This window comes from Arachis hypogaea, chromosome 17 (genome assembly GCF_003086295.3).
Source record: "Arachis hypogaea cultivar Tifrunner chromosome 17, arahy.Tifrunner.gnm2.J5K5, whole genome shotgun sequence".
NCBI classification, from domain to species: Eukaryota; Viridiplantae; Streptophyta; class Magnoliopsida; order Fabales; family Fabaceae; genus Arachis; species Arachis hypogaea.
The window spans coordinates 925,361-944,278 of record NC_092052.1 but is presented as its reverse complement, the minus strand read 5'-3'; the positions used below and the strand labels follow the sequence as shown (position 1 = coordinate 944,278).

General features: G+C 32.5%; 3 protein-coding genes and 1 long non-coding RNA gene across 6 annotated transcripts; 2 read left to right on the top strand and 2 right to left on the bottom strand.

Moving 5' to 3' along the window:
• Positions 1 to 1,459: 1,459 nt before the first annotated feature.
• LOC112764056 (uncharacterized) lies at positions 1,460 to 5,280 on the bottom strand. Its single transcript, XM_072223055.1, has 3 exons — positions 5,142 to 5,280; positions 3,196 to 4,866; positions 1,460 to 1,991 (listed from the first exon to the last, which is right to left on the bottom strand). Exon 2 carries the CDS (start codon positions 4,845 to 4,847, stop codon positions 3,198 to 3,200), a length of 1,650 nt encoding a protein of 549 aa, XP_072079156.1. The 5' UTR covers positions 4,848 to 4,866; positions 5,142 to 5,280; the 3' UTR covers positions 1,460 to 1,991; positions 3,196 to 3,197.
• LOC112764058 (glucan endo-1,3-beta-glucosidase 4-like) lies at positions 1,468 to 2,622 on the top strand. The gene is made up of 3 exons (XM_025809585.3): positions 1,468 to 1,650; positions 1,755 to 2,018; positions 2,486 to 2,622. The coding sequence occupies exons 1-3, from the start codon at positions 1,584 to 1,586 to the stop codon at positions 2,518 to 2,520; spliced, it is 366 nt and encodes a 121-aa protein (XP_025665370.1). The 5' UTR covers positions 1,468 to 1,583; the 3' UTR covers positions 2,521 to 2,622.
• A 2,447-nt stretch (positions 5,281 to 7,727) lies between the features above and the next one.
• On the top strand, positions 7,728 to 8,619 carry LOC140180985 (uncharacterized). The gene is made up of 2 exons (XR_011875405.1): positions 7,728 to 7,851; positions 7,961 to 8,619. It is a non-coding gene; the product is annotated as an uncharacterized lncRNA (long non-coding RNA).
• On the bottom strand, positions 7,794 to 11,829 carry LOC112764053 (pentatricopeptide repeat-containing protein At2g01390-like). Of its 3 annotated transcripts, none has more exons than XM_072223054.1 (3): positions 11,001 to 11,829; positions 9,396 to 10,830; positions 7,794 to 8,212 (listed from the first exon to the last, which is right to left on the bottom strand). In XM_072223054.1, the coding sequence occupies exons 1-2, from the start codon at positions 11,734 to 11,736 to the stop codon at positions 9,839 to 9,841; spliced, it is 1,728 nt and encodes a 575-aa protein (XP_072079155.1). In that variant the 5' UTR covers positions 11,737 to 11,829; the 3' UTR covers positions 7,794 to 8,212; positions 9,396 to 9,838. The 3 variants fall into 3 exon arrangements, with proteins under 3 accessions (XP_072079155.1, XP_072079154.1, XP_025665365.1); XM_072223053.1 differs by having other exon boundaries at positions 7,794 to 8,188; positions 11,001 to 11,813; XM_025809580.3 differs by lacking the exon at positions 7,794 to 8,212 and having other exon boundaries at positions 9,089 to 10,830; positions 11,001 to 11,813.
• Positions 11,830 to 18,918: the final 7,089 nt, after the last annotated feature.

The following is an 18,918-nucleotide window of genomic DNA, read 5'->3' as shown; positions in this document are numbered from 1 at the left end:
ATCATATGTTGGTAGAACATGGTCTTGTTCGGGTACGTTGAAGGAGCATTTCCTAAGTTGGATTGAGAATTCAGATAGAAAGGCGGAATGTAAGGTTTGGATGGTGAGCTTTTGCGCGATTATTTGGAATTTGTGGTTGGAAAGGAATAGAAGACTGTTTAAGAATAAAAGAAAAGGAGTGGAGGAGATTATCAACATGTTCTCTCTGAGTTACACGGAGTGGCTAGGTGCGAACCCCTTTAGTTGTTGATGGCAATGCCGGAGATGACATGGGGATATAATTTACTGCTTGATTGCTGTTTTGCTTTTTATTTTATTCCGTGTTGACTACGCTCCACTTCATGTGTTGAGCTCTACTTTCAAAAAAAAAATAACTAAGTAATATTCATTTACAAAAGAAAAGAATAATTAAAAAATACAGAAAGAAAAAGGACATGTTAACAATGACCTCAAGATGAAAAATATTGGAGTAATAGAACATACTTCCAAAGAGCTTCTCAGCAGACATTTAGTTGCTGAAAACAATCATCAGCTACGGATTGCGTTGAAATATATATGGTACTTGCATAAGTATATGCCCAAAATATTAGGATCCCTTGCAAACCAGCCTGCAAAAGCCATTTCATTGTTAAAGTTAAAAAGAACTTCAACAATATGCATTTGATGACATAATATTAGCTTCCACAGAAAAATCATGATAAAGGAACTCTGTGCCATTTGGGATAACGCTATCATCACTGATCTTTTAGACTGAAGAAGTATACTAGTCAATAAAACAAATCACTTATTGTTTGTTTAACAACCTAACCGAAAAAAGATCTCATGTAAATTTATTAAAAAAAAAACTACAAAAAGGGAATAAATAAAAAAATATTTGGCAACCGGATGGATGTTGCTCCCAAAATAACTATGGTCTCTCAGGAAAAGTAATAAAGAAAAAAAAACTAGTTGTACAACAAATTAACAACTCCATTATTTGCTCATGATCTCATTGTTGCTCGTTTACACAGCTACTATTTTTCTACATTGTATTAGGACATGTAACATCTACAAAATTACTTTTATATTAATAAATCCATATTAGGAAGAGCTAAGAATATAATAACGCTTTCTTTGCATGTTGATGAAGCACATGGCTATAGCATGTTTGGGAATATATTATTTGAGGGAAACAATAAGAACTTAATTTTACAAAAATTGTTTCTAGAAGTTTGATTCTTAGCTTAACATCTTTTAATTATTTTTGTGGCAAATCATTTCTAAATCTGAATGTGACCTGTGTAAGCAGCATAATTTGTCACTGATAATTTGATCACATGATCCTTTTCATGTAATTTTTCATCACATTTTCACACCCTTATGGTGGGGCCCACATAAAATCTGATCCTGCTTGGTGCAGAGTGTCCACTTGAAATGGAATATGAACATTCCTTCTTAGCCGTTAGAAGCACACAACACATGCCCATAACTTCCATTTCCAATTAACTTCACTATAAAATATATATGCAACTAAATTTCTAGTTTCTTGGCTATCCTATTCACTATTCAGAATTCTTATCAGCTAGGCCTGTGTCTCCTCCAAAATGGAAACATTAATGGCCAAGTTAATGGTTCTGATTCTTTTCCTATCCATGATTGCAACAAAAAGGGGTAAATACATAAGTGCTCATGAGTTGTTAAAATATCCACCAATGTTTGTATATAAATGTTCATTTTTTCGCCTAATTGCATTATATTATGATCACATGATGCAGTGTTTGCTGAATATGAGCAATGGTGCATAGGCAGCATAGCTGATCCGCAAAGCAGCGACGATGAGTTGCAGGCAGCGCTGAACTGGGCTTGTGGAAGTGGAGGTGCAGATTGTAGCAAAATCCAAGTGAACCAACCATGCTATTATCCAAACACTTTGAAAGACCATGCTTCCTATGCCTTCAACAGCTACTTTCAGAAGTTCAAGCACAGAGGTGGTTCTTGTTTCTTCAGAGGTGCTGCCATTACAACAGAAGCAGATCCTAGTAAGTTCTAAATTAAACTGATTCTAGACAAAATATACATTATAAAATATTATAATAATGCTTATTAAGTAGAACATATGCATGTTCAGATTGGCACAGAGTGCAAAAGCAGATCTAGAAGAATAGAAGGCCATGTGACATTGTAAAAAGTTTAGGAATATTAAAATTGACTAAATGCTTAGTTATATATAACATGTATGCCATCAAAAGGAGGAAAAGGCAAATTAACTTGGCAAACAAGTCAAGGAATCAATCCAAGCTATTAACTGTTACTCCCTCCATTGTTAATTAAAGTGGTATATTAAAATAACCGATGAATCATGAGACAATTTGTCTCTAGATATATCAGTTTTTTCATGTACCATTTTGTTCAAATAAACTACTATTTCAGAACAAAGTATAATGAGTCCTTCTATTGAGAAATTTGTGTAGATGATAACACAATAATATATATCCTTTGATTGCAGGTCATGGTTCTTGCCACTTTGACTTCATTCCCTAATTGGAACTGTCACTGAAGACTCAAAAATAGGTGCAGTAGAATCTACAGCTTAGATTTTATTTTTTCCTTTCTTTTTATTGAGGCTGTGTAATCCCAACAAGCATTGTGCTCTTGCCTCTATTTTTAATTTATTGAGTTTAATCTCAGTCTAAGACTGAGAAAGTTATTAAATCTTATGCAGATTAGTGTCTAATCTCAAAGAGCTTAATGATATGCTGCAAAATAACATTTGAGATTTCATAGCCAGTATGCTGCTGCATGGGAGTTTACTTTAAATATGGGGGAAATGAAAAGATTGAAAGACAATAAGAGTGCAAGGAAGCTTCACAATAACAAGGATTCCCTTTGAATGATGAAAATCAGAACCATTTCAGCTTAGGAATAAATTAACATCAATGCACATATATAATTACAAAAACACAAAAGCAAACAATGATAGATCCGACAAGCCACATATAACAGCCATCTAGTCACCGAAAATGCCGTAAAACAAGCAACGGCAAAGAAAACACTTAGGTGCGGGTAAATCAGAATAAAGAATCACAATCATGTGAATATTTAGAAGCATTAATATGAAATGGAAAGATGATCGGAAAGATGGTAACAAAACACAAGTTAAAAAGAAAGAGATACAAACGGCATTTTGTGATGTCTAACAAGAAGAATCTCACTTACTTTTATCCTTGCAATAGGCTTCTAGATATCATTTCACGAAGAAGTTTCTCCCCGTTATCATTTTCACCTTTTTCAAACAGAGCACGAATGATTATTTCATAAGTCACAGCATTCGGTAAGCAACCATTGTCTTCCATTTTCGACAAGAGAGCCAATGCTTCACGAAGCAGGCCCTCTTTGCAAAGCCCATTGATCATAATGGTGTATGTCTTCACATCTGGACGATAGCCTTTAATGGAAAGATCTTGAAATATCTCTTTTGCATTTTCAAGTCTTCCACTTTTGCACAAGCCATCTATAAGTATGTTGTATGTATATATATTTGGATCAATGCCACTCTCTTTCATTTGATTGAATAACATAAGTGCCTTGTCATGTTTCATACTGAACAAAGCATCCAGCAAGGAATTGTAAGTGAATATATCAGCATGTTGACCTCTATCATGCATCTTTTCAAGAAGCTCCACAGCACAAAGGATTCTCCCTGATTTTCCCAAGCCATCAATTAGAGTATTGTAAGTAAACATGTCGGGAACCAAGTTCTTGCAACGCATCTCTTCAAGGAGATTCAATGCATCATTGACCATTTTACTTTTGCACAAGCCATTAATCATGATATTGTAACTACAAACATCAGGAGACACACTACTTAGGGCCATTGTGTCGAATACATATTTTGCCTTGTTTACTTGATTAACCAAACAATGCCCATCCATTAAGCTGTTATAAGTAACCACATTTGGTTTCACACCATGTTTTGTCATCACAGCCAACACGTTCTTAGCATCTTTGATCTTTCCTTCCTTGCATAGCCCATCGATCAAAATACTATAGGTCCGAACACCTGGAGTAATGTTTTTGAGCATCATATGATTTAGTACATGAATGGCTTCCTTAAATTGACCCACAAGGCACAATCCATAAATCAGAGTAGTGTAAGTGATAACATCGGGAGAAATTCCCATAGCAAGCATTTCAGAGTATAAAAGAAAAGCCTCACTTACAAGTGTATCCTTACAGAGGCTATCAATAATTGCGCTGTACATGACAACATTAGGAACAATCCCATACTGTGGGATCTTTTTCAACACTTGAATAGCAGCTGCTGTGTGTCCGGTCTTACAGAGTCCATTAACCAAGGTCCCATAGGTGACTTGATCAAACTGAAATCCATGAGCCCGCACTATGTCATGGAAGTGCAGTGCTTTTTCAACATTACCACAGAGACAGAGGCCTTTCAGGATTGTTGTGAACGTTATGGTATTAGACTGAAAACCCATCCTGAAAATCTTGGCCAATACAGAGAAAGCAAGCGTCATACGACCCATGCCGCAACAACAATTGATTAAGATGTTCAAAGTAAATAAGTTGGGAGCGATTCCCCTGGCTTGCAATTGCTGAAAAAGGGAAACGGCGGCGTGGAAATGCTTCGTCTTGGCAAGGGATCCCAAAATCCTGTTAAACTGGAAGATGGGAGGAGTACGACGCATAGAGAGCATGCGAGTAAAGGAATCAACAGCATCGTCAACTTCAGCAAGGGATGGAGGCTCAGAATGAAAGTGAAGGCTTGTCCAGGAAGGAGGGAGAGTGGAGAGTGGAACAAAATTAGGGATTTGACGAACAGAAACCCTAAACCTTGTTGCATACAACATTGTTGATTCCTTCTGAATTCTGAATAAGAGAAATTTGGTACTTCGTTATGATGTCTAGATTTTTATTCGTTTATTTTGAGGGTATTATACTTTTAATAAGCTTGCTCACTAGCATAAATCAATACCTCATTAGTCATTACAACCCTACTATGGTCCATTTTCGTTTGTTTATTTCAAGTTTCAAGTTAATTTTCAAATATATCAATTCAAATGATTTTTAAATAGCATGAAATTTAATAGAGATGTCTATAAGATCAAAATTGTAAGATAAAAATTAGGAATTTGAGATCTTACCACAAGGTAGTAAGATACCTTAAGACACCAATCCAGCAGAAGCAAATCATTTTGCTCTCTGATTCAACACATTCAATTATGAGAATATTAAGTTTGTTTAAGTTTCTCTTCCTCATTTGTGACTTATGAGGATAGTGTGTATTATATTGTATTTGGGATTTGGGTTTGAGTGAAGTGTTGCTATTTAAATACACCATTTGATTTTAGACTGGAGAGCTCTTTCAAAGTAGGAACACTAGAACCTAAATAGACCGTCTAGAGAACACAAGAAAATAACCAAGTAATATTCATTTACAAAAGAAAAGAGCAATTAAAAATAAGAAAGAAAAAGGACATGTTAACAATGACCTCAAGATGACATAATGTAAATTTAGCACATAGCAACACAACATACTTCCAAAAAGCTTCTCAGCAGAGATTTAGTTGCTGAAAACAATCATCAGCTATAATAAATATATATGGTACTTGCATAAGTAAATGGCCAAAATATTAGGATCGCTTGCAAACCAACAAAAGCCATTTCATTGTTGAAGTTAAAAAGAACTTCAACAATATGCATTTTATGACATAATATTAGCTTCCACGGAAAAATCATGCCATTTGGGATAACGGTAGGGGTGTTATCGGTTCGGTTTGGTTCGGTTTTAGACCAAAAACCAATCGAACCGATCTGTTCGGTTTTCACATAATACTAATCAATTAGTTTGTTGTTTGCGCAACAACCGAATCGAACCGAACCGAACCGAATCAAAAGCAGTTTGATTCGGTCGGTTTTTTCGGTTTTTTAAATCCTAACTAATAGAAAATTAATCTTAGTAAAATGATGTTCAAAACAATCAATAAACTGAAACAATATTATATTACATTTAAATTCAACACAATTTCAACTCATTCCAACAACTAAACATAAAACAAACACATTTGTTAAGTCTAAAATTTCCATTTCAATGTATTACTAAACCACTTATGCGGTTCGGTTCGGTTTCTGTCGAGCCAATCGAAAACCGAACCGAATCGATCGGTTTATTTCGGAAAAAACCGATTTTTTTCGGTTTTTATTCGGTTGTTGTAATTTCGGTTCAGTTTTGCGGTAAATTTAGGTTTGGTTCGGTAACTTACACCCCTAGATAACGGTATCATCACTGATCTTTTAGACTGAAGAAGTATACTAGTCAATAAAACAAATCACAAATCAAATCATGCATACCAATAATGTAGAGGCTTTTTGAAACAGGTATGCTTCCAACATGAGAGACTGCCCCATATATTTTGGTTATTGATGATGTATATATATACTTGTAGTTTGGTTGATCTGGTTATGTTGTAAAGTGGCCCTGTTTATTTATTCTCAGATAACTTATTGTTTGTTCAACAACCTAAGCGAAAAAAACTCATGTAAATTTATAAAAAAGAAAAAAAAAACACTACAAAAAAGGAATAAATAGAAAAATGTTCGGCAACCGGATGGGTGTTGCTCCCAAAATAACTATGGTCTCTCAGGAAAAGTAATAAAGAAAAGAAGACTAGTTGTAGAACAAGTTAACAACTCCATTTATTTGCTCATGATCTCATTGTTGCTCGTTTACAGTTATTATTTTCTACAAACATTGTCGTTTCGAGGGTTACTTGAAACGTGGATTTGGGCCTGAACATGAGGTTCAAGTCCCTTTGAGAGGCAGTGTCCTACTTGTCGGTGACGAGGTGCTGCATGTCCGAATTCCTCGTGAAAAGGTGGGGGTGATACCTGCAAGAGACTCCGATACTTAAGTTAGCAAGATTAACGTATTTATAGTAGAGTTTGATGACCGCCTTTGTTGGAGTAGTTCCATCTTTTTTGATGGATTAGCGTTCCTTTTATCCTGAAAATTTGTTGGGATCCACCTTCTAGATGAGGTAGAGGTAGAGGTAGTAGAAGAGATTTTTCCAATCAGTTATTTGTTAAATCAACTAATCAAGTAAGGCTGGACTCTTATTGATGTCCAACCTCTTTAAAAAGGTCGGGTTTATAATAAGGTCCACCTTTTCTGGTGAACCTTTTGCTGTTTTTTAGACCTGGCCCGTTGGACCAGAATATGAATAATTGTTTTAGAACATGTAACATTTACAAAATTGCTTTTAATATTAGTAAATCCTTGTTGAGTTGGAAGAGCATTGACATTAGGAAGAGCTAAGAATATAATAACGCTTTCTTTGCCTATTGATGAAGCACATGGCTATAGCATGTTTGGGAATATATTATTTTAGGGAAACAATAAGCACTTAATTTTACAAAAATTGTTTCTAGAAGTTTGATTCTTAGCTTAACATCTTTTAATTATTTTTGTGGCAAATTATTTCTAAATCTGAATGTGACCTGTGTAAGCAGCATAATTTGTCACTGATAATTTGACCACATGATCCTTTTCATGTAATTTTTCATCACATTTTCACACCCTGATGGTGAGGCCCACATAAAATCTGATCCTGCTTGGTGCAGAGTGTCCACTTGAAATGGAATATGAACATTCCTTCTTAGCCGTTAGAAGCACACAACACATGACCATAACTTCCATTTTCCATTAACTTCATTATATAATATATATGCAACTAAATTTCTAGTTTCTTGGCTATCCTATTCACTATTCAGGGTTCTTCTCCTCCAAAATGGAAACATTAATGGCCAAGTTAATGGTTCTGATTCTTTTCCTATCCATGATTGCACCAAAAAGGGGTAATCATATACATAAGTGTTCATGTGTTGTTAAAACATCCACCAATATTTGTGTACAAATGTTCATTTTTTTTACCTAATTGCATTATATTATGATCACATGATGCAGTGTTTGCTGAATATGAGCAATGGTGCATAGCTGATCCGCAAAGCAGCGACGATGAGTTGCAGGCAGCGCTGAATTGGGCTTGTGGAAGTGGAGGTGCAGATTGTAGCAAAATCCAAGTGAACCAACCATGCTATTATCCAAACACTTTGAAAGACCATGCTTCCTATGCCTTCAACAGCTATTTTCAGAAGTTCAAGCACAGAGGTGGTTCTTGTTTCTTCAGAGGTGCTGCCATTACAACAGAAGCAGATCCTAGAAAGTTCTAAATTAAACTGATTCTAGATAACATATACATTATACAATATTATAATAATGCTTTTTAAGTAGAACATATGCATGTTCACATTGGCACAGAGTGCAAAAGCAGATCTAGAAGAATAGAAGGCCATGTGACATTGTAAAAAGTTTAGGAATATTAAAATTGACTAAATGCTTAGTTATATATAACATGTATGCCATCAAAAGGAGGAAAAGGCAAATTAACTTGGCAAACAAGTCAAGGAATCAATCCAAGCTAGTAACTGTTACTCCCTCCATTGTTAATTAAAATGGTATATTAAAATAACTGATGAATCACGAGACAATTTGTCTCTGGATATATTGGTTTTTTCATGTACCACTTTGTTCGAATAAACTACTATTTCAGAACAAAGTATAACGAGTCCTTCTATTGAGAAATTTGTGTAGATGATAAATATATATCGTTTGATTGCAGGTCATGGTTCTTGCCACTTTGACTTCATTCCCTAAATATTGGAACTGTCACTGAAGACTCAAAAATAGCTGCAGCAGAATCTACAGCTTAGATTTTATTTTTTCCTTTCTTTTTATTGAGGCTGTGTAAATTGTAATCCCCATCAAGCATTGTGCTCTTGACTCTATTCTTAATTAATTGAGTTTAATCTCAGTCTAAGACTGAGAAAGTTATTAAATCTTATGCAGATTAGTGTCCAATATCAAAGAGCTAAATGATATGCTGCAAAATCATTTGAGATTTCATAGCCAGTATGCTGCTGCATGGGAATTTACTTTAAATATGGGGGAAATGAAAAGATTGAAAGACAATAAGTGTGCAGGGAAGCTTCACAACTAACAAGGATTCCCTTTGAATGATGAAAATCAGAACCATTTCAGCTTAGGAATAAATTAACATCAATGCACATGTATAATTACAAAAACAAAAAAGGAAACAATGATAGATCCGACAAGCCACATATAACAGCCATCTAGTCACCGAAAATGCCCTAAAACAAGCAACGGCAAAGAAAACACTTAGGTGCGGGTAAATCAGAATAAAGAATCACAATCATGTGAATATTTAAAAGCATTAATATTAAATGGAAAGATGATCGGGAAGATGGTAACAAAACACAAGTTAAAAAGAAAGAGATACAAACGACATTTTGTGATGTCTGGCAAGAAGAATCTCACTTACTTTTATCCTTGCAATAGGCCTCTAGATATCATTTCACGAAGAAGTTTCTCCGCGTTATCATTTTCACCTTTTTCAAACAGAGCACCAATGATTATTTCATAAGTCACAGCATCCGGTAAGCAACCATTGTCTTCCATTTTCGACAAGAAAGCCAATGCTTCATGAAGCAGGCCCTCTTTGCAAAGCCCATTGATCATAATGGTGTATGTCTTCACATCTGGACGATAGCCTTTAATGGAAAGATCTTCAAATATCTCTTTTGCATTTTTAAGTCTTCCACTTTTGCACAAGCCATCTATAATTATGCTGTATGTATGTATATTTGGATCAATGCCACTCTCTTTCATTTGATTGAATAACATAAGTGCCTTGTCATGTTGTTTCATACTGAACAAAGCATCCAGCAAGGAATTGTAAGTGAATATATCGGAAGGTTGGCATCTCTAATGAACTAGATCCACAGCAAACAGAAGGTTGCATATCTTTTCCTCTATGCAAACCCTTTCCTCAGAACCAGCATTAGTATGAAGGCACTTCTTCTTAGCTTTTCTATAAAATTCTGCTTCAGAATTTCTACCGTTTCTTTCCAAACCAGCAACCAGTACATTGTAAGTTCCTAAAGCAGTCAGAAACCCTTTTGCGCACATACTTTTGTGTATATCAAGTGCCTTGTTAACTCTTCTAGAGGCGAAATAAGCGCTAATTAAAGCAGTATAGGTAGCAGTGCACTTATGGTTATCAGGTAACAAGTTGAAAATCGTCACAGCATAAGCAGGCTTCTTAGCGCAACCAAGCCTATAGATCAAAATTGAAGCCAGGTAGATTCCAAGAGAATGACCGGCTCTAGACATTTCCTCAACGGTTTCGACTAGCTGCGAAAACATATTTGATCTGATCAACAAGCCTATCAAGGAAAGATATCCTTGTCTCTCCATGTATATGCCCATTTTTACGCTATACGTGAATGCTAACAAAGCACCTTCAGGTCTGGAATGGGAACAATTTACCTCTATAATGGATGAGATACCCTTATGATCTAAAGGTATTTTCTTATCCATCATTCCAGCAAGTAAATGATCAATAGCAACCAGATTTCTCTTTCTCAAGAGAACAAATAGAAGCTCTTTATCTACATCAACTGTGAAACAGTCATTATCCTTTCTAATGGTGCCAGAATCAATATAAAATTGAGGATTGACTTGCCTTATGAGCGCATCACTTTCCCCAGCAACTTTAAAAGCTTTCAATGCTTCGACAAAAACAGGGTAACGAAGAACAAGGCGGTTTTCTTTCATATACCGCAGGATATGGGTCATGAACATAATCCCTCCAATTTTAGCACACCTCTCAATCAAAATATTGCATGCAGCTTTGTCAGGTTGCACCCCAGCCTCCTGCATCTTTTCAAATATTTCAAGGGCATCTTTGCATTTTCCTAAAATACAAACACACAAAAAAATAATAACCATTACTGACAAAACAGAAGGCAATAACAAATTTCTGAGAGCAATTGAATTGAACTAAGCAAAAGAGAAACGCTCTGAACTTTGAATACCCTCTTAGGCAACATAACAAACACATGGAAGGCAAGAAAGAAACACTAACCAGAGCCAACAAGGTACTCCATTAGAATGGTATAAGTGTAGCAATTAGGAGCACAACCAGATTCAATCATCTCCTTGTAAACACAAGTAGCCTCCTTAACCCTACCATGATCAAATAGAATCTTGATATAAGCAGTGTAAGAAACAACAGTAGGGTAACAACAATCCTTCGACTTCATCTCCTTCCACAACTCCATGGCTGCATCAATGTCCCCAGAATTCGAAAGCCAATGCATCATGCAAGTGTAGGTAATAGAATCAATGTTAACATCATTGTCTTGCATTTGCTTGAAAACGTGCTTCATGGAAGAGATTCTACCAGCTTCTCCAAAGATATCAATCATGGTGGTGTAAGTGTACTGATCATGCTTGAAGCCTGTGAGTTTGGAAGCCCAGTTGAAGAACAACCATGCTTTCTCCATTGGAGGGTGGGATTTTAGGACTTGGTTTACAGTGTAAGAGTCCCATGGCAATGGAAGGTTCTCGAGCTCTTTCTGAGCTGAATCCCAAGTTGAATACTTTAGAGTCTTGTATATGTTTCCAATGACGTTTCTCATGTACTCTTTGGGATCACAGTGAGAATCTTCTTCCTTCTTGTTCGTGTTCTTGTTCTTCTTCTTCTCCTTCTTGTTTTGTTGAAGCTGGTGAAGAGAGTGCATATAAATATAATTTGCGGAAGGAGCGAACTTTCTGATGAGAAATCCATGGAGATTCCATGTTCTGAGCATTGATAGCATCTCCGGTGGATGAGGAACAGACCAACGACGGCAGCTCTTCCGGCGGTGCTCACATCCACGCCTAGCAAGACAAAGGAAGCCAGGCAGAGGGTGGCCCAGTGGGCTTCGAAAATATTCACTATATTTGGGCCTAGGCCCAGTTGTTAACCAAAAAACGGAAAGAAGGTCAAGCCCAAAAAAAGGGTAAATTATTAGAAGTGAAGCTTACTACTCATGATCTGACAAAAAAAAAAAAAGGTTACTACTCATGAGAAGTTGTTTTATGAAAAGATGAAAATTAAAAATTGCTAAATAATTTAATATATTTGATTAAATTTTTATTTAATAATTTTTAATTATTATTTTTATATAAAGACAACTTTTATGTGAATAGTGATCTGAATTTGAATTTGAATTCCATTTTTTTACATGACTTAACCCCTTTTTTTAACCTCAAAAGGTAGTAATTATAAGCTTGATACAACGTTAGCATTCTTGTTTTGATTTTCTTACTTGACTTCCATTGGTTTCTCCAATAGTTTAGGAAGGAATTAAAGTTGAGAAGGCTTTGCAAGCTATAAGTTGAGTCAACTAGTACATAATTTCGTTGGCCAAGTATTCTACATACTCACTGTTTATAATTTAGAAATTACAACTAACTGAATATTTCCATCAAAGTCAAACCAATTGACTAATGAACCCAACATTCTGATTAAGACATCATATACAACCAAAAGTCTACATTAATTGAGGAGTTATTCTATTTCTAACCACATATATTGTCTCTTGATTGAGGAATTATTAATTCTAGTCTAGAACCTCAGGAGAACAAAGAAAAATTATATATTTTTTGAATTTTTTCATATTCTTTTTTTTTTTTTGTTCACGGTATCCCCAAGCCCGACAAGTTAAGGACTAATCTGTTGCGGATCAGAACTCCATTTAAGGGTCTGTCACTGACTAATGAGTTGCTGCATGTATAAGGTGGGATTCGAATCTCCAACACTTGCTTAAGCGGACGAGTGAGCTGACCACTCGACAAACCCAAGTTGGTTAATTTTTTCATATTCTATATATGGAATATAATATAAGATTATTATTATTATTTCATCTTTGAAAATAACTCTACCCACATTTGTAAGAGATCATAATTTCTTTTAGGTCAAGCGTATACCTTTGAACATTGATGAGCATAAAATATGGGACATAGACTATAAACACAGCTTGGCTTACAAGTTAAAATAATTTTGTATTATTACGTTTAAGAAGAGAGTTAACTGTTGGCCCAAATAAGTGAATAACTATAAAATTGGTAATGAAATAGTATCATATTCTAAATTTATTCTTTTCCGTAGAAAATGGTTATTATCAACCAAAGTTTTAAGCATATATACATGGTTCCAATTTTGAAAAAAATAATAATGAAGCATAGCATTACATAGCTAATGTATGTGTAAACAATATGTCACATGCAAAAACTATATATATAATATATCCCCCAAAAAGCTTGTTTGATCACAATTTTTTATCTTATTAAAGAATTGCATGCACATGTGTAACCGCATGCATCATCAACTTGCAATTATAACTTATTAAAAAATAAAATAAAATAAAAAAGAGACCACTTCAATAAAAATGTTTAAAATGTCTTTTTTTTAAAGGTATTTTTTTATTAATTAAAATTTAATATATATAATCGATTAGATTATATTATTTTTGTCAAAATTAGATGAGACAAATTAATTTGGCCAAAAAATCGGTAAACCAAACTTTAAATCGATCTAAATTAATATTTTTTTATAGAAAATGACTCTTATTATATATATTATTTAATTTTAAAAATCCTAAATTCTAACCCTATAACGACACAGAAAAAAGAAAAAAAAAAGAAAAAGATTAAAATTTAGGGTTCTCAATAAATATATATATATATATATATATATATATAATAAAAATATTTTAGTCATTCTTTATAATAGGAATATTGTAAGTATTTTTTATAAAAAAATATTAATTTAGATCGATTTAAGATATAATTTATCGATTTTTTGGCCAAATCAATTTATCTGATCTAATTTTAATAAAAATAACATAATTTAATAAATTATATATATTAAATTTTAATTATTTAAAAATACCTTTAAAAAAAGAAACGTCTTTCTCTAAGTTACTCCAAAATAAAAAACTATAGACATCAATTAGACAAATACGGATTGGCATGATATGTATGGAAATTGAAAAAAGGCAAACAATGTTATCCTTAAATCAGATATGAAACCTGAAGAGATGTAAACTCATTGTCACAGTTCCCAATTTGCATATTACCGCGTTATCAACAAATGAATACATACCCTAAAATGTTGAGCAAAGAATTTGTTCCAAAAACAAACAAAATTAAAGATGGGGCACATGTGCTAAGAGGGTCCCATATGTTACCCTAAATGCATGGCAGCACAACATGATGAAACCCTTCATTTTACAAAGTCTGAAACTTTGGTAATTGATAGGAATAAGGACAAATTCTTGTTCTCGCAGATTAAAAAGACACAACATTGTGCTATCTATCTTACCCTAAAGCCCTAACATGGGCGGTGTGGTGACATGAAAAATTTGGATACAAAAGTCAAACTTGTCATCATGGCTTTTTTTGGTTTTGTAATATGCTCTTCAGCTCCTAGGACTTGGTAACATATGTTAGAATAGATGCAATTGAACCATGCATAACCATGAAATATACAAAGGAAATTTTTTCAATTGTACCAATACACAATATATAAGAGTAAACACTCAACTCGGTCCCTGTCCATATTAAATTAGGACAACGCGATCTCTTACAAAAAAAGTAACACACGTCAGTCCTTGTTTATGTATAAAATAACTCATCGCGCTCCCTCCCATGTATTCCCGTCCATGGACAGGGACCGGCGTGGGTTACTTTTTTGGTGAGGGATCGCGTTGTCCTAATTTAAAATGGACAGGGACCGGGTTGGATGTTTACTAAAAAAATATTAAAATTAGTAGTGTCAAAAAATATTACAAATTTTTTATTTTTTATTAAGATATAATTAGTTAAAAATATGACACTTATATATGTTGAATATATTTTAAATATAATACTGCTCGATATTCATCCGATATACTAAATCAGTAAAAGTGTTCGCATGTCATAATTGATATAACATGGAAAAAAATATGTATTAAAATATTGAATCATTTGTTATATTGACACATTGTGTAATAAATACAAATAATGCAACATAAGTGTTAAAGATATAAAAGATAAGAGAAGATTGACGGAAAAGAATGACACATAAGTAAAAAAATTGATAATACACAATAAAATTAGTGAATATTACCTTGGTCATAAGATGTTTCACGTTGGCTATGTGAAAAGATGTTGGTAAAAAGAATTGGTAAAATATCTATTATACCCTTAGTAATGAACTAGTTATATTCGAAATTTCCTATTAACTTCTTTATTTTTTCACTGGCGAACAGCCACGAAGCAAAGTTAGGTTCTATACTTTCCAAAGAAAACAAAATCTGATATAAGAGAATAATAAATTTGTCAATAATAAAAAAATTAATTTTTTCATAACAAAAAAAGTATTTTTTTATGAATATTAAACTTATTTTGATATGGTGATTAATTTTTTGTGTTAAGTTAATATAATTGTATAAAATAAGTTCTATATCTACATTATTAAAATCTTTTAACTTTTTGAATTTATTGAAAAATTAATATGTTTAGGTTAATTTTTTCTAATATATTAATTTTAATAAATTGAATAAGAATTAATTTAAAAATGAAAAAATATCATGGCTTAATTTTTTTCTATAAAAAAAAATTTGGATATTTTTGTTGAAAATTGACCTTTTATTGAAAAAATTTGGATATTGCTGTAAGTGGAACAGGGCTAATATATAAGGTGGATCATAAGTCATAACTAAAACACAAAATAAGTGTTGAACACTATATGTGTGTCATGCTTGGACGAATCTTTGACGATGTTGTAGTAACATCCCTTGCGTATCCAATTATCAAATATCAATATTAGACAAAACACCACTTTTATTTCTATACTTACTAAAAATAATTTCTAAAATATCAACTGTAGTAAAATTTTAAAAATTAGTCAACTAGTCTTTATATAATTTTTTTTATAATATTAAATTTTTTTTTAGTAAACACCCAATCCGGTCCCTGTCCATTTTAAATTAGGACAACGCGATTCCTCACAAAAAAGTAACCCACACCGGTCCCTGTCCATGGACGGGAATACATGAGAGGGGGCGCGATGAGTTATTTTATGCATAGATAGGGATCGGCGTGGGTTACTTTTTTTGTGAGGGATCGTGTTGTCCTAATTTGATATGGACAGAGACCAGGTTAAGTGTTTACTCAATATATATATATATATATATGAATAATCACATTTAAATATATATGGTAGACAAATTTATTTTCTTTCCTTCAAAGATATTTGATATTATTTCTTAGTAAACCTATCTACTAATTAAGAAACAGAATGATGATAAATCTAATATTCTTGTATGTACTTATAAATGGGTAAGTCTGCATAAATATGATTTGTTTATTTTCTGGAATATAATAATGTTGGAAATTGAGGAGAGACAAAGGTGTATGAGGGAAGGCCTACATATTCACTCTATAAGGCATGCAATTTGGTTTACAAAGAGTTTGCAGTCTTTGCACCCAAAAGTACTACAATAGCTAGAAGGCATGCAAGGAGGGACAACCTTTTTGGCTTTTGCTACTCTTCAATCAAGAATATTAGAACTCCTCTAATCTTGATTATTATGCAATTAGGTTAATCATTAAGCTAAGGTTACAAATATATAGGGAATTGAACTTCATAAAGGGTTAATCAATATTATAATAAGTAAAGCACTAGCTAGGTCATTCTTTTGGAAATTATGCCTTTTTTCCAATTTTATATAGCTTAAAAAAATTAATCTCCCATCAATACAATAAATTCATGGTAGAAACTTAGGTGCAATCGACTTTACGTGAAGTTGATACCTGAAAGTCGTTAGATAATTTGACTGATTTGACTAAATTTTCATCTAACAACTCTTAGGTATCAACTTCACGTGAAGTCAACTTCATCTGAGTTTTCACCTAAATTCATAAATTAGCTTCCAGCTTATAAATTAGCACAACAACTCAAGTGATAGAAGAAATTAATTAACCTAGTTAATTAAAATTGAAGATTGGATTAGTCAATTTATAGAGAAGTGCTACGTGGAGAAATTTAATGAATTTGGAGGGTGAATGGTGTAACAAATAGGTGACGTGCCTAATGAAAAAGAAGTAAAGAACTCAACTATGTCCATTGAATTGAATCATTTGGTCGGTTTCTCATCAACTTAATTTGTCTCTTCCTTTAGCACGGTTCAATAGTTATGAAAGGACATATATCCCCTCATAATTCAGATCTCTCTATTTGTGCATATAGAATCTCTCATCATCTTTGCTTTCTATGCTTAGAGTGGTACATCCTTTTATTTTACTAATAAAAGCAATTACAAAAAAAGTTTAATTACTCTACTAGTTTCTATAGTTTTGCAAAATTTTCAATTAGGTCTCTATACTTTTTTTCTTTTAATTGAGTTCTTGCACTAATTTTTTTTTTAATTGGGTATCTACACTTTTTTTTCCTTTTATTTAGGTCTCTGTACCAATTTTATTTTTTTAATTGGGTCTCTATAAAATTAAGCTAATTATTACTAAGAGGGACTTAATTGAAAAAAAAACTTTGGTGCAGGGACCCAATTAAAAAGAAAAAAAGTATAGGGACCTAATTGAAAATTTCACGAAATTATAAGGGCTAATAGAGTAATTAAACCTTACAAAAAATATTAATTTAAAAAAAAATTAATTTCTTAATTAAAAAATATATCATGTACATAAAGTTATGCATATATCACAATTCAAAAAAAAAAAAAATTATCTGTTTTGTGTTTTAAAGATACATATCAAATTTATAAATTAAAATTTTTGTTAAAAATATAAAAAAAAAATTAAATTTTTAATACATTTATTTTATATTTGTTAAATAAAAATATTTAAAATTTTTTACTAAAAATAAACTTATTATAAGATATAATGGGATGAGTTAAATAGGTTGAAAAGGATATTTAATTAAGTTGAAGTTAAAACTTCAATTGAGGCAGGGTTAATATCTTTGCATTAGATTAAGTCACTTTATTAATATACACATACATGAAGTGCAATAATTGGAAAAAGGTTAACACGGTGGTAATGTTATACCTTTGACTCTTTCAACTGTATTATAACTTAGAAGCATGAGTCTCCATTTAAAAGTTGAAAAAACCCATAATATTCAAGTTGAAATTCAATCGGAGTCCATAAATTGAATTAATCAACGATGATAATAAAGTAGCTAGTTTATATTAGGTCCTTTTCAACTCGGTTCTATTTTTTTTTTTCCGGTCCAAGTGGCCTGGGTGGATCTTAGATGTAAATTAAAAGCTTAAAATAATTATAGTCATAGAAGCAATATTTAATCATGGAGGTCATCTTCACTAAAGTTTTTTTAAAAATAAAATGTAAAAAAATTTAAAAAAAATTGAATATCAATTATCAAAATAAGAATATATCTCCAAATTAATCTTTTATTAAACATTTATAAAAGCATTTACAAATTGTCATTGCTATTTTGACTAAATTCGTCACTAATTACATATGAAAAAAAACTGTCGCTAAAATCCATCGACAATTTAAAAGATTTTAGTAGTGATCAAAACTATATTTTTATATTAATAGCAAACTCAAATCCTTAAAAAATTGGAGCCTAACTCTTACCAAGTATATATCCCAACCTTACCTTCTTCACTTGTTGAGCTAGAAGGTAAATTAAGTACAAAATCCAAAATATTTAATATTTGCCAATCTTGAACACAATCTGTGGCGCATAGAAGAATAAACATGGAAATAGATTTTTTTAATTTTTTTAATTGTTTAATAAAATGTGATATCTCACTTTATATTATTTAAGTAGGACCAAAATATATATATATGTAAAAATATATTGAATAATAAAAAATTATACTTTACTAAATTGATTAAAAAAAATTAGAAAATTTACTTCCGGAATAAACATAATTAGGGGTGTTCAAATCTAAACCTAATTCAAATTAAACCGCTCATCCAATTCA